General features: G+C 41.6%; 1 protein-coding gene across 4 annotated transcripts in view; it reads left to right on the top strand.

Annotated features, from left to right (window-relative positions):
• Positions 1 to 14,849, top strand: part of LOC108703378 (L-threonine ammonia-lyase) — a 57,311-nt gene extending 42,462 nt beyond the window's left edge. For all 4 annotated transcript variants that reach the window (XM_041571163.1, XM_041571161.1, XM_041571162.1 and 1 more), the window contains one exon: positions 13,265 to 14,849. In XM_041571163.1, the coding sequence (XP_041427097.1) occupies positions 13,265 to 13,363 (99 nt within the window). In that variant the 3' untranslated portion in view covers positions 13,364 to 14,849. The remainder of the gene's footprint in view (positions 1 to 13,264) is intronic.
• Positions 14,850 to 16,026: the final 1,177 nt, after the last annotated feature.

Raw genomic sequence — 16,026 nt, 5'->3', positions numbered from 1 at the left:
GCTTTTATTGAAAAGTTGCAGAAAGCAATGTTCTATCATTTGCATGTGTTCCACATCCTATATTTTACGTGACATTTCAATGGCAATTAACCACTTGTTAAATATTGTAATAGAAACTGCTTTCAAAATGGTAAGAATAAAATTTTATTACCTGTTATACACAGAGAATTCAGAGGAAAAGCACATGAAATGCTCTGGATTGTGCAACTTGAGCAGTCTTGGGCATGTTGATCACCTACCTTCAAACCCCCACCATTGCTATCTGCATTTAACTCCCTGCCTGCTTACTGCAAGCACAACTCTTGTTTTGCACCACCCGCCTATTCACTGCCAATCCACAGACACACACCCAGAAGTGCAGATAGGAACTGTGCAAATTTTTTTTTTACAATCACAACCCCCACTCCCAAGTTGCACCCACCCAGGCTATTCCTAGTTCCGGTAATGAGAAAACATGTGGAAAAGGACAATAACATGTTATAGATTTACTTCTTGACCGTCCAAGCGGCATAGCAATGCTTTATAAGCCTACAACGTGGAAAAAAGTACAGAAAAGGGACTGGATAAAGTTGACTGGTTAGCTGCTAATTCACCCTAATTTCTATGGTCAGTCCCTGGTTCTGATTCAACCAATATATGTTTCTAACTGGAAATGTCTTTCACATATTAAAAATTGCATAACTTAATCACAATTAGGGGCCGATTCACTAAGGGTCGAATATCGAGGGTTAATTAACCCTCGATATTCGACTAGGAATTAAAATCCTTCGACTTCGAATATCGAAGTCGAAGGATTTAGCGCAGATAGTTTGATCGAACGATCGAAGGATAATTCCTTCGATCGAACGATAAAATCCTTCGAATCGAACGATTCGAAGGATTTAAATCCAACGATCGAAGGAATATCCTTCGATCAAAAAAAGTTAGCCAAGCCTATGGGGACCTTCCCCATAGGCTAACATTAACTTCGGTAGCTTTTAGATGGCGAACTAGGGGGTCGAAGTTTTTTTTAAAGAGACAGTACTTCGACTATCGAATGGTCGAATAGTCGAACGATTTTTACTTCGAATCCTTCGATTCAAAGTCGTAGTCGATAGTCGATAGCCCATTCGATAGTCAAAGTAGCCCAAAAAAAAACTTCGAAATTCGAAGTTTTTTACCTTCGAATCCTTCACTCGAAGTTAGTGAATCGGCTCCTTATGAAATAAAAGAGTGTAACAATGACTATTACATATATCGTATTTGGTAGTTGTACTGTAAATGAATTCACAATTAAATGCAATTTAAATTGCACACCTTCACATCTCTATCCTAAAAAGAACCTTCCAAGAGCTGACACCTCAAAATGCCTGTTTACATGAATTTGTAATGAGCAGGGTACCATCAGAAAATACAGAACTCTCTTTACACAGAGAGTCCCTTTAAGAATTTGAGTGATGCGGCTCGGAAAGGGGGCCTGTCTGTCTTTATAAAGTGCTAACTGTTTTCTCATATGTGTTTAAACGGGCTTACTTGTCTTTAAGCAGGGAGTTTGGATAACTTATGATCTTTATAGCATGTAATATAAGTACATGCTATAAAGATCATAAGTTATAGCATGTAATATAAGTACATGAAATATACAATAAAGGCAGACACAGTAAACAAGTTAGCATCACATATTTCATTGTCTGGCTTTGGCTATAAGCCTTAAACATTTTCCTTTTCCCTTGGTTTTTACTTTAAAAATGGAATTTGCTGTTTTGGTTCCTAAACTAAGGGGGTAGGCCTGCAAAGATAGAAAACGAGTATATATGTGATCCAGCTAGATAGATGATTGACAATAATTAAAAATGATAATTTTGTGAATACTTATTTGCTGTACTGAATGTTCTGTCCCCACATGAAGGCGAATGAAGGTATAACTAATAGTAGCTGTGTGACTTCCTACCTTCGTATCCAAGCAGTGGGGCAGACCGGACCGGCAGACGCTCAGGTTGGATGGATTCAAACGTAGACACAGAGATGAAATCAGCCTGGGTTTATTTGATCCAGAATACAGCAATAAACGGTGATACAATACTGTCTGTAGTAGTGGTATCAATACTGTCCTGTATATGACTTTCCTGAGGCTAACTGCTGGTCAAAAACTGATGCCTTCACAAGCCCAAAATGTCTGAATGTCCAGTCACACAGTAAGGAGGCACTGAAAATGGCTGCCGGAAGTGACAAGGACTGAGCTGCAGAAAACCACGCCCCTGAGAGGAAAAACTTTACTAACAAGAACAGAGGTGTGCAGCATGCAAATTTTGTCCAGCAGAAAGCAGCAGTACAACAATGCACAGAAAATAACATAGATAAGAAGGATTGATAATAATGTAAGCAATTAACTATGAGGAGAACAGCACACTCCCCGTCTGAAATTTACTTTGGAGATTTCACTATGACGAATGTTCATGAAATATAACACAAACCTGCAACAAAAACATGTTAGAATGCAATAAACATAAAAATATAGTTGGCTTGTAATGAAGAAGATATCTATAGTTCAACTTCAGTCCTGTTCATCCTGCAGGAACGTTCTCAATTGGTAATATCAAAATGAGTTCGTTAATTGGCCTTGCGAACGTTTTAAGCTCGCCCTTCCTGAAGATCTTCAACTCCACTTTTCGGACTTTGCCATCCTTGCTAGGGAAAACCTTTGTAATTAGTCCCATAGGCCAAGCAATCCTTTCGGTTTGTTGCTCCTTCATCAATACAAGGTCTCCTTCTTTCAAGTTTGGTTTTTGGTGTTGCCATTTTCTTCTTCCTTGAAGAATATTGAGATACTCCTTTCGCCATCTGTTCCAGAAGTAATCCGCCAGGTATTGTACACGTTTCCAGTGTTTTTGGTAGATATTCGCGTGAGTAAATTCTTCACTAGGCATTAGTGTATTCTCAGTTTTTTGGGTAAGTAGAGTAGCTGGAGTCAGTATGGCTGGTGTTTCAGGATCCATAGACACTGGCACAAGGGGTCTTGAATTGATAATAGCCGAAACTTCGGCAAGAAGGGTAACAAGAGTCTCATGCGTGAGTCTTGAAGAGTTTACATCCATCAACATAGAATTTAAGATGTTGCGTGAGATCCCGATCATTCTCTCCCAGGAACCCCCCATATGGGAACTATGAGGAGGATTGAAGATCCAGGTGCAACCTTTCTCCGCCAACTGATCTTGAATGGGCTTAGTGTCGATGTTCAGTTCTCTACAGGCTCCAATGAAGTTACTTCCTTGGTCTGACCTCAACTGTTTCACTGGTCCTCTGATTGCGAAGAACCGTCTTAAGGCATTAATGAGACTGGATGTGTCCATGGATTCTATCACCTCTATGTGAACGGCTCGCACACTCATGCAAGTAAATAGCACAGCCCAACGTTTACTGTTTGCGTGACCGCCACGGGTTCTGCGTGCGGACACCATCCATGGCCCAAAGACGTCCAGGCCAGTATAGGTGAAGGGCGGTTCTGAACATAGTCTATCCGCAGGCAAATCAGCCATTTGTTGGTGTAGCAATTTCCCTCTTGCTTTGCGACAGTGCACACAGTCATGCAGTATTCGGGCTACAAGTTTTTTCATACCTATAATCCAAAGACCTGCAGACCTTAATTTGCCTTCGGTGATTTGTCTGCCCTGGTGTTCAGCCTTTTTGTGATAGTGTTGGATCAGCAGCACAGTGATATGATGTTTGCTGGGAATAATTAGAGGATTTTGTTCTGCAACTCCTAGGTGGGCTTGATTCAAACGACCACCAACTCTGAGCAGGCCAAAACTGTCTATAAATGGGTTTAGGTTGGCAAGAGGACTCTTTATAGGAATCTGCTGTTTGTTGTACAAGCACTTCCATTCTACGTTAAATTCTCCCTGCTGGACGTGACGTATTATGAGAGACTCGCTATGAGAAATGTCCCCAGCAGAGAAGGGTTTATGGCAGACGTGCCAACCATGACAATCTTTATCTTCCTGAGCATTGCGGTAACATCTAGCGATGTGCACTAACCTTGCAATAGTTCTGATGAGTCTCATCCAACTGGAGAAACGTTCAAAGCGATGGAGGCTGGAGGCTTGCCTTCCTTCAGTGACTAATGCACTAACTTCAGCGCGGATTTCTGGATCATTATCCGGATCCTGGATGCTGAAGTCTTCCTGTACACGTTCATCCGCCTCTCGTAGCAAAAACTCTGGACCTGTAAGCCAAGAAGAGTTAGTAAAAGAACCTATAGACATAGGCCTAGTGGCATGATCTGCTGGATTGAGTTCGGATGGTACATAGTGCCATTTTTCAGGTTTGCTGTTCATGGTACGCTGAAGAGAGTTAAATCTGGATAGCGCTTGCTCTCGATTGTTCGGGAGTCTTACCCTGGTGGCTCGGAAGGGTAATGGAGAAACCCAGTGATTTGTTTTGTCTTTAAAGGACTCACTGTCCATTATCTTGACAAACTCTCTGTCCTCTACTGACAAGGCTACTTTATCATCATCATCTTTGGTTGTGTGAAAGACCGATCTCCCCAAGTTGTCAGCAAAGAGGGGAGAAATGATGTCGGGTGGTTGTATGAGGTCTGGAGACTTCTCTTTCACTTCATAGTGATGAGGACACGGCTTAATGCAAGTTGTGCGTCCATCTCCACGCACGTACGTTTTGAAGGAGTTAATTCTTGGTTGATCCAAGCATACATTTCCTATGACTACCCATCCCAAGTCCAGTCTCTGGGCATATGGCGCGTAGTCGGGACCATTACATTGTTGGCGCACCTTGTGCACCCTTAGATTGTCTCTGCCGAGCAGGAGTAGAATCTCTGCGTTGTTGTCCATAGGTGGGATAACGTTAGCAAGGTGCCTTAGGTGTGGCTGGTGAAATGCAGCTTCTGGGGTAGGGATCTCATCCCTATGGTTAGGTATTTGATCGCATTCGATCAGTGTTGGTAGGGGTATTTCTGTATTCCCATTGATGGGAGAAGCAATGAATCCTTGTGCCCTCCTTCCACTAGTCTCTATGCGGCCCGAGCAGGTGTTTAAGATGTAGGGTTCTGATGGTCCCTCTATTCCAAAGGCATCGAAGAATTTAGGTCCTGCTAGGGACCGGTTGCTTTGGTCATCAATGATAGCATACATTTTTACTGCCTTTTCTGGTAGTCCCTCTGGAAAGACCTTGATTAGGCATATTCGGGCACAACATTTCTCACTCTGGCTGTCGCCACATACTTCCAAACATGAGCAAGAAACGGCAGTGGCTGTGTTAGCGTGATTCTGAGGCTCCCCGCCATGACTTGGAGCAGGACTGGTGGTGAAGACAGCTGATGAGTCTCTGGTGAGCGGAATTGGGTGCATAGCTGAGGCATGTCTTTCACTATGACACTCCTCACACTTGATGATGGATTTACAGTCCTTAGCCATGTGCTCCAATGAAGCGCAGCATCTGAAACATACCCCAAGCTCGCTGAGAACTTTCTTCCGCTCCTGCATGGTTTTAGATCTAAACCCTCTGCATTTGTTCAGTGAGTGTGGTTTTTTATGAATGGGACATTCACGATTGAAGGACTTGTCTACTGATGAGGTATTGTACTGTTTACCCGTGGGTGCTGCAGGTGGTGGTAGGTTAGTCTTTCTGACACTCACGCTGCTCTTAAAGTCTCTGTTTTTATGCAAGACACTTTCATACCTTGAAGATGGTGTCGCTGAAGCTGTAGTGTTGAACTCCAGGAAATCGAGGCTGGGGTCATTCCTCATCTGGGACTGTTCATCGATGAATCTGCAGAAATGAATAAATGGGGGAAAGGTGACGTTATGCACTCTTTTGTACCTTGAGACTGATGCCGCCCACTTTTCTTGCAGACTGTAGGGTAACTTCACGACAATTGGGTTCACTCCATGGGCTGTATCCAGGTAGCACAGGCCGGTCAAGCGAGGGTCTCTTTTGGCAAGCTCTAATTCCATGAGGAGATCACTCAAATCCTGAAGCTTATGGACATCCTTGAGATTGATCTTTGGGACGTTCTGCAGTCTCTTGAATAGGGCTTTCTCTATTGCTTCTGCACTGCCGAATGTACGTTCGAGTCTCTGCCAGGCGGCAGCGAGACCTGCTTCTGCTTGTCCCACATAGACAGTTCTGAGGCTCTTAATACGACTTGTGGAGCCTGGGCCCAGCCATTTGATCAAGAGGTCGAGCTCCTGCTCTGCGGTCAGGTTGAGGTTGGCAATGGCGGCTTCGAAAGTTGCTTTCCAGGCTCTGTAGCTCTCTGCACGGTCATCAAATTTTGAGAGACTTGTGTTAATTAGCTCTCTGCTCACCATAAACCTGGCAAACTCGACATATCCGATTTCTCACTGCTTGTTGCCATGACAACTTGTGATGCCCCCGGGGCATGTGGGCTGCGTGGCGTGAAAGGGTGAGATGCTTCTGGGTAGAATGATGTTGCTGCAGGGTTGAGCTGTGGTCTAGCCTCTGTAGATTGTGATGACTGCTGCTTGAGCTGTGGCGGTAGGCCAGGAAATGCCGGGTAGCCTTTTTGCTGTAACACCTGTCCTTGGTAGGGCACATCTGGGTGAACGTCATCAGGTTGCTCAGGTGCTGTGGGTGGCACTGGCACTGTAGGTAGAGTTGACTTGAGGGTTTCAATGTTGTCGGCTTGGACAGTACTGCAAACTGGGGGTGGTGCAGGTAACTGCTTCAGTACATAGTCACTGGTGCGATCAGCTGGATCATCTATCTCCTGTGGTGGCAAGCAGACTGGGTCAAGGCCTTGGCTCAATGCTTGCTCAAGTAGTCTTACTTTAGCTAATGCAATTTCCTCTTCCATCTCTGATTCAAGAATCTTTATTCGAGCCTCTGCTTCTGCCCTCTTAGCCTCTGCGTCTGCTGCGGCCCTCTTAGCCTCCGCCTCTGCTTCTGCTATGGCCCTTTTAGCCTCCGCCTCTGCTTCTGCTATGGCCCTTTTAGCCTCCGCCTCTGCTTCTGCCCTCTTAGCCTCTGCGTCTACTCTTTTTGTCTCTGCTTCTGCCCTTGCGAGAGCTTCTTTTTCAGTGAAGGAACGTCTCACCTTGGATTGCTCTGCATTTATGCGGGCCTCTAGTAGTCGGTCGCTTAGGGCTGAGCTTCTTGAGCACGATGATCTGTATGACCGAGAGGAATGTTTAGATGAATTTGATCTGTGGGATCTAGTTTCTTGCAGATGGGAGATACGGATTTCCGCTTTATCTTTAGCGCGCAGCACCATGGCGTCTCTTTGTCCGTCTATTAATTCTGCCTTGCTTAGTTCTGACGGGGCTTCATCATTATTAGCATCTTTTAGAAAGGTTATATACCTTGTGGACAGTCTCTTATATCTTTCATGAGCTGTATTCAGCCGCCCTATAGCAACTTGTAAACTTGTGGCATCACCTGAGGATTTAAGTCCTGACATGATGGAAGAGACTCGTTCCCATAGCTCTTCCAGGCTATCGCATAGCTCATCTTTCTTGGTTTGATAGTTTTCTCTGACCTTTATTGTAGGTTTGAGAGAGCGTCTTGGTCGCACGACTTGGTCTGCTGGAAGTGTGGAATCTGCTTCCTGTTCTTCATAATGATCAGTATCAGGTTGCATTAGCATTGTTTCATCACTGGGAACCTGTGCGAGGTCTTTTTCGGCCATTTTGATTTAAGGTGCGCTGTCTCTTTAAGAAAATAAAACTTTTGAATTGGGGGCTGTAAATAGCAGTGCAGCTCCGCCGAGGCACCCTGACAAGATTCCTAAAGTGTTTTCAGTGAATTGTGGGGTTTGGATGGAGGGGGACCCCACGTGCATTAACAGTTCTTGTACTATGCGAACAAAGGTTAATACAGGATGTAGAAAATGGCTTGATGGGTTGTGGAGGACTTTCAGGTGAGAGTATAGATACTGCAGACACGTGGTGCTTGCTCTTTGGCTTCTGTGACGTGCACTGTATCTGGGCAGATTTGCTGCAGGTGGGCCTGTTGCCAGGGAGATTCCTGAGTGTGGTACTGAACTGTGAGGTAATCTGTGGCCAGGGTATGGGCATTAAGGCAGTTTTTGACTGTTCTGTCCCCACATGAAGGCGAATGAAGGTATAACTAATAGTAGCTGTGTGACTTCCTACCTTCGTATCCAAGCAGTGGGGCAGACCGGACCGGCAGACGCTCAGGTTGGATGGATTCAAACGTAGACACAGAGATGAAATCAGCCTGGGTTTATTTGATCCAGAATACAGCAATAAACGGTGATACAATACTGTCTGTAGTAGTGGTATCAATACTGTCCTGTATATGACTTTCCTGAGGCTAACTGCTGGTCAAAAACTGATGCCTTCACAAGCCCAAAATGTCTGAATGTCCAGTCACACAGTAAGGAGGCACTGAAAATGGCTGCCGGAAGTGACAAGGACTGAGCTGCAGAAAACCACGCCCCTGAGAGGAAAAACTTTACTAACAAGAACAGAGGTGTGCAGCATGCAAATTTTGTCCAGCAGAAAGCAGCAGTACAACAATGCACAGAAAATAACATAGATAAGAAGGATTGATAATAATGTAAGCAATTAACTATGAGGAGAACAGCACACTGAATACCCCCTAAAAGGGATGACCTACAAAAATGTTTTATAAATATGTAAACCATGTACTTCAATATGATGGCATTATAAAATGTTTGAAAACAAAGGGCTGCTTAAAGTCTGTAAATATCTGATTTGAGATAGGTTCTCAGTGTGTGTGTGTGCGCACATGCTGTGATGCCAGCATGCATAAGAAATGATATTGCACACAAAATAATACATTACATGCATAATATTAAAACGTGCATTATTAACATTATTATTAACATGTATTATATAGCACCAACATATTTTGCAGCGCTGTGCATTGCTACATTAAAGTTGATACATGGTGCAGCAAGCCCAAAAAAGTATCATGCAAAATGCATGCTTATCCTTTTACCATAACTTTCCTCTGTACATGTTAAATAGTTTTTGTAATGCTACACAAAAGCCTTGTGCATCACAAAAAATTAAGTGAGGAAGCATTGATCCTCTACTGTATATGTAAACCATTTACAGTATAAAGCAGCTCAGCCTTTTTCTTTATTTAAAATCAGTATCAAGAATACAATATTAAGTTAACTGTAAAGGCAGTTACAAAACCACATGTGTAGTAATTGTACCATTGGTTTTATAAATTAAATTTGTAAAAGCATTAACAGGCAGAACTACACACTGGCCCTATCACAGTTTCCCAGTGAGCAATGATACAACAACATTTTGCCTATGCCAAAATAACTAGCCAGGACAAGAACTATTATGCTTTCAAACATTAGGACAGAAAGTAGGTGTGGTTTACTGAAGGGAGACATTGTGTCATGAGCTCATTTTAGAACATTATGTTTCTACGGCCTTATGCTTTCCAGATGAGAAATAATTATCTACTATGTCAGCCTCTAAAAGGTGCTCCAAAGAACCAGTTTTAGTTTTCTATACATTGAAGTGAAAACATTATTTCATAAAACAATAAGCAGAATGCATTTCTGTTAATTGGATTTGTACTGTTCACAGATGTGTTTGGGCACTTTAAATAACATTACATTTCCAGCCCACAGGGGTGGGCTGGAAGGAGGACAGGGCCCTTAGTCCCAAGAATATACTGTCTGCTTCCAACTAGGAACATAATTATAAATCTGTGAGTAATTGAGTTTTTCATGCAGGGACAAACCACTGTCCATGTCAAACCCGAGACTGTCTAGACTGGTAACAGAAGACCAGCCATGCCAATGTAGTATAGAAAAGGCACCACTGCTCTCTTCCAATATATTACACAGATTCAAAATTGTTCTTTCAACAGAAATAACAAGAATGATCAAGTAATCTTATTCATAGGAGGGATTGAACTAGGGTAGGTGGGTGGGTGGTGAGCCAGCATTTGACCCCCTCAAGCCAATATCTGCCTGTCGTTTCATGATACAACTACAGTCAGTAATCTCAAAATCTTTAGCCTTGTTAATATAACTTGCAGCAGGCCTGGACCTTGGTTTATATGTTGGAGGATACTGGGAGTTGTAGTCTTCCAAAATTGAAGAAGGAAAAGGAACTCCAGCAGAATTACTGCAAAATAAAACTTTAATTCCGAGTTATTTTTGCAGTAATTCAGCTGGAGTTCCTTTTCCTTCTTCAATTTTGGATCGCATGTAGCAGCACAGAGCAACCATAAAGGAATTGGACACAATTCGTTTGAAATTCGTACTGACCACCATCCCCCTCTTCTATTTGGGAGTTTTAGTCTTGCAAGTTCAAAGGGCTAAGAATTATTATTTTTTTTTTTTACAAAAATGTGCAAACTAAGGCGATTACACATATACATTTTTTCCCAGTCATGGCATTGCCAAAAACAGAAAAACAGATATGCATTCTCGACACATATTAACACTACATAAAAGTGCAGCACAGTGTGTAGCCAATGACTCAGAAGCATTGTCTCAGATGTTTCATCCCTGGAACATGCTTTTTTTTAAAGAGAAATAACAATAGGTATCAGCATTTGGTTTTAATTTGATGTTCTGGTTTTGATCTTTGTTTTCAATAGAAGGATATTTTGCTTGTATTGGAAAATACTTTAAGATGCCAGAAAGGCAATGACTGAACTAAGACACATTTACATAATGAGCAAGTAATGGATTTTCATTTTGCTCTTCCTCATTTTCAACAATGCACAATGCACATTTTTAAAATCTTATTTAAAATCCTACTTACATTTTCCCCTGAGTCATTCCCAGTACTGTCAAATAAATCACTTTGTTATACACGAACAGTTACATCAAGACTCCAGTAGCATCTTGTGGCACTGGGCTGGTATACAAGGCAACAAGAGTAAGCATAAAATCTTGGATTTTATGAAAAAACTGTGCCCCTTGGACCAGCAGAGTTTTCTAAGTGCTTCTGGGTTGAATTTTGACCTTTTCCATGACAGGGATCAGGTGACTAAATAAACCAATTCCATGTACTTAGAACACAATTCGAGCCTGTGTAAATTTATAGAAATAGTAGTTGCAAATTGTGGGTAGTTAGTGCCACACTTTGGCCAAAATATGTAAGCTCAATTTCCACATCAAGGTCCCTTGGCCATGGGTCAAAAAAACAATTGACAGGATTCAATTTGAGATGCAGTTAAATTCAGAAAAAAACCCCAATCTAATTGTTTATCACATGAAAGCTCTATTGAAGTCTATGGGGAACTGAAGTAGAAAAAAGTTGTTTTAGTTTCTTCAGTCTTTGGGTAATGACATATCAAAACCGATTAATAAAAGATGGTTCCCCGTAGTATAGTCTTTAAACTTTTAGCAGATTTATTAAAGTTCGAGAGAGTTCAGTAGAGAGATTTGAATTGTATATTTGCAGTGTCAGACTGGGGTGTCTGGGGCCCACATGGGTTCTGCTGCCCCCACCCCAGTTGCAAGTGCCACCACCACCCCCAATCGCAAGTTAACCAACCCCCCACACAACACGTCCCTTTTGCGTGATGGGGGGAGCACCGCAGCGCTGTACATTCGATATTTGTGAAAACTTTTTCTTCGCCTGTTTTGACCTGACAAGTTTCCTAAGAGACTACAAAAGCTCGAATATTCAAGTTTTAAAACTCAAAATCTCAATTTAGGCTATTTGTCCTTATGGTTCAGGAAATGGTTAAAGGCTGCATGGAATGCTGGGAAACACTGGGTTACCAATAAACCCCCTCACCTGATGCAATTTTAGTTTGAAAGAGAGTGTTTGGAGGTAAAGATGGCTTTTGGCAGAAACCACAATCTATAGCCTATCATTGATCTAGCAATAATTGCTTGGCAAGAAAGGCAGTAACAGCCAGAGGAGAAGCAGCAGCACCAGCAGCAACAACAGCAACATGCCCCTTTGATTCATGCTAGGATCAGGAAGCCTCATCACTTTATGAGGCCAGCACTTTCTCTTGACCAGCTGCTTGATGATGAGATTGTAAAGATCTGCTGCCTGAGCAGTCCATCCTCCAGATCAATGGGCTCATCAACCAGGAGCTTGAACCTGTTACGGCATGATCTGAGGCACTTCCTGGGATGTGCAAGTTGCTTGCAATTTTAAATTTTTGGGCAACTGGCAGTTTCCAGCAGGTATTTTCACAACCCATTGGCATGAGCCAGCCCACCTTTAGTAGAATACTAATGCAAATGCTGAGGGCACTACTGCTGCACTTGGGAAGGCTCATATCCTTCCCCTCAACCCAGGAAGATTGGATAAGATTGAAGATTGAAGGTTTTTTTCCTAATTGGCCAATTTACAAATTGCCTCTCATTGCTTTCTCATGTTTCACTCACACCACCTCACCATTAACCAGAGTGCTTCCGTAATCGGAAACACTCCCATTCCATCAATGTCCAGGTGGTGTGATTCCCACATGCGGCCCCCCCCCTCAAACTCAATCTTTTCAAGTTTTCGAGAGGATTAAAAGGAAAGCTTTTAGTTCAAGTTTACCCTATTTGAGATTATTTATAAATTTGGTAATAGTCAAGTTTTTTCGACACACCCAAAAATCGAGTTTTAAAGAGTTTTTTTTAGGAATATCTTTCCTGAGAGTGCCATGCTGACTTATTGCTCTAGTGTCCCAGGTAAACCCTGCACTGACTTGGGCATTATAATGCATACTTTACTGCCCAATTTATTTACTTTCTATGTTGCTAGCTTTAAGAGGTGAAGCGATGCATGGGACACCAGAACAAAATAAAATCTAGGCACCCCAAATGTATTCTATCTTTCCTTTTCCTTTAGGGCAATGGTATATGGAACATTTTGTCATGCGCAATAAATATGTACTACTGCAGGCGTCAAAACATCCCTAATTTCCTTCTCACTAGCAATAATGTAAATTGCCAGTAAGGAAACCTACAAGTCACTTCTGTTTTCTGAAGTAGCACAAAGTTGTCTCATGAGGAAACCCCAAAGCAACACATTTGTTTTCCCTTTTGCAATTTTCATTATTGCCAGTGGAAAAGCATTCTCAGGAGATCAGTTGCCCACAATAGCGCAGATTTACCACAGGGGAATTTTCTCCTAGCGTGCCATCACCCTCCAGCATGCCATCAGTTTGTTTTTGTGTCTTTAATGAAGTGTCCATGACATTACAAGGTGCTTATAAATAAGAATTGTATTTACACCCTTTTATGATATTTTTTCTAGCTTTAAACATGAAAGTACAGAAATCTCTGATTACATATTAAGATGTTGATCAATATTATTTCCCTGTCTTCCAGGTAACCTGCCTAGTGGAAACCAGAGACAAAACACACACTATGCAGCTAAAGGACACATTGACAGAAAAATACTCATCGTTAAAGTGGAATGACCAGTGAGCAGAGAACAGTTTAAAGTTGGTGTCACAGTCTTCTGCCCAGTGCATGACTTTGCAGCTAATCCGCTCAAAATGTGTACATGTTACCAATGTTTCTGGCTTTTAGAGTGTTCTTTGTAAATCAACCTTACCTTAATTAGTTTTTGTTAATCAAAGTCATGTTCTTCAGTAGGACAAAATATCCTCATAGAAACAAATAGTCTCTTACAGATACAGCTTCACATAACAGAAGAGAGTTAAGAAATATATATTACTAAGAAGGATGAGATCTATCCAGTTGTTTATCATTAGACAAGCTGTTTGTGTGATTAAAAAGCAAATCGACTATCGATTGCTTGTCAACCTTTTATTTCTTACAAGGTTCAGGTAAAATGTACAAAGTTTGCTACAGTCTGCTTACCAATAGCAACCATTCAACAGGTAGCATTTACTGGCAAACATCTTGCTATGGGAGGCATTTCTAATAAAATAAACGCATTATGAGGAGTAGAATTCTAGGGGTAGACAGCTGCCTAGGGCAAAGTTTCTGAGGCAGGGCCAGAACTAGGTGTAGGCAGAAGAGGTCCAAAACCAAAACCAAATTATCACAAAACTCTATATTATATTAAAAATATAGTCTTTATTCAAAAATCATGTTAAAAAGATAGGCATACAGACCACATTGTATTCCGCCACATCATACTCAGATGTCAGAGCAGGTTTTTACAGAGTATTGGTAGATATATCTTAATGATATCCAAAATTCCATGATATTGTTTACTGAATCTAGTAACAACAAGGTCCCCTTTGCTACTCGATACAGTAAACAATATCATGGAATTTTGAATGCCACTAAGAGCTATCTACCAATACTCTATGCATATGATGACTTTTATAAAGTGTTAAAACCATGAATAAGTAGTGTCCCTAGGCTAGCTTATACATTAAGGGATATATTATTAAGAAGCCTATTTAGGGAAGAAAAAACAGAAAGGATAGGGAGGGGGAATCTTTTGTCAGTTAATGGTAGTTATAAATGTGGTAGTCACAGATGCTTTACATGGTAACATATGTATCGAAGTATCAAAAGAATTTAAGTCGACAGTAACAAAAAAGAGCTATTAGATTAATGACTATATAAACTGTAACACATCCACAGTGATCTATTCAGTCACCTGTTTGAAGTGTCAGAAGCCATATGTGAGTTGCACTAATAGGGCACTAAAAGAAAGAATAAGAGAACACTTAGGTCAAATTAAGAATCAAAAAGCAGTTGAAAAAAGTAATATAACAAGACATTTTTCACAGTGTAATGGGAGTAATGTAAATAATTTCTCAGTACAAGGGTTCGAAAGAGCTAAGCTTGGTCTGAGAGGTGGGGATCTGTTAGGTCTTTTAGCAAAAAGGGAGGTGTACTGGATTTTTATTTGCACACTTGTTTACCACTTGATCTTTGAATTTGACGTGACATGCTTTATTTAATAGATATGAGTTCTCAGTAACTTACATTAATTGTAATATATATATTTGAGTAAAATATCTGTACTGGAGATCAATTTAAAAAATGGTAAATTGTATTGAAGTTGGAGCAATTACCCTGTTTAATATTCATTTTGTATGGTGCTTACCTTTATAGTATTTTTAACAGGGTTCATAACATATATTTATAATATTTATAATTTTGTACTATTTAAGTTATCTTTAATGCTGGATATGGGCAGACAGAGGAATGGAACCCTAACAATGTGTATGTAAAAACCTGCTCTGACATCTTAGTGGCAATATTTGATTGGGTTTAGAAACAAAAAGATGGGGCCATTTTGAGTATAAATCTGGTGGGTGACATTAATGCCTATGATTAAGTACCATGAAACGCGTAAGGCGAAATACCATGTGGTCTGTATGCCTATCATTTCAACATGATTTTTGAATAAAGACCATATATTTTTAATATAATATAGAGTTTTGGGATAACTTTTTTTGGTTTTGGATGTTTATACACTTTTGAACTGGGGGCTTTATCCCAAAAAATCATGGGCTCCTGTAGAGACTAGCATCCCATTATATATATTTTTTCCATGTAGGCAGAAGAGGCAGCTGCCTAGGGCCCAAAGATGAGGGGGCCCTGGGCAGGTACCTGTTAAAGGGTCTTCTGCCTACCTGTAGTCCAAGTTCACTCCCCTCTGTTACGCTCACCTACCCTCTGTCACTCTCCCCTCTGTCACTCGCCCCTGCCCTCCCTTCTGCTACTCTTCCATCCCTCCCCTTCTGGTATGGCACATGCAGGGGTGTGGTGTCCAGCTATGTTACCTAAGGCGTCCAGTCGGCTTGGCCTGGCCCTGTTCTGAGGGGCCCAATCTGAAAAAATAAAATTAGATTGTGGGCACTCTGCTGCTCCTCCCATCCACCCTGTCTTGCTCTAAGTTCTATAAAGATCAAGCGGAAGAAATCCATGGCAAGGATGGGTTGAAAGGAAGTCAGGAGTTGAGGCTGTTGCCTCTGCCATCACCACAGATCACCACTGCCACCAAGGAGGGTCAAGTGGGAGCCAAAACAAGAGATACAGCTGTTATCTTGTGTTCTGTTGTTAGTGATATCACTCCAACTTGCAGTACAGCAGTAAAGAGTGACTGAAGTTTATCAAGTCACATGACTGGGGGCAGCTGGGAAACACAATCTAGTCCC

This window comes from Xenopus laevis, chromosome 7S, assembly GCF_017654675.1.
Source record: "Xenopus laevis strain J_2021 chromosome 7S, Xenopus_laevis_v10.1, whole genome shotgun sequence".
NCBI classification, from domain to species: Eukaryota; Metazoa; Chordata; class Amphibia; order Anura; family Pipidae; genus Xenopus; species Xenopus laevis.
This window is presented reverse-complemented; position numbering and strand designations above follow the sequence as displayed.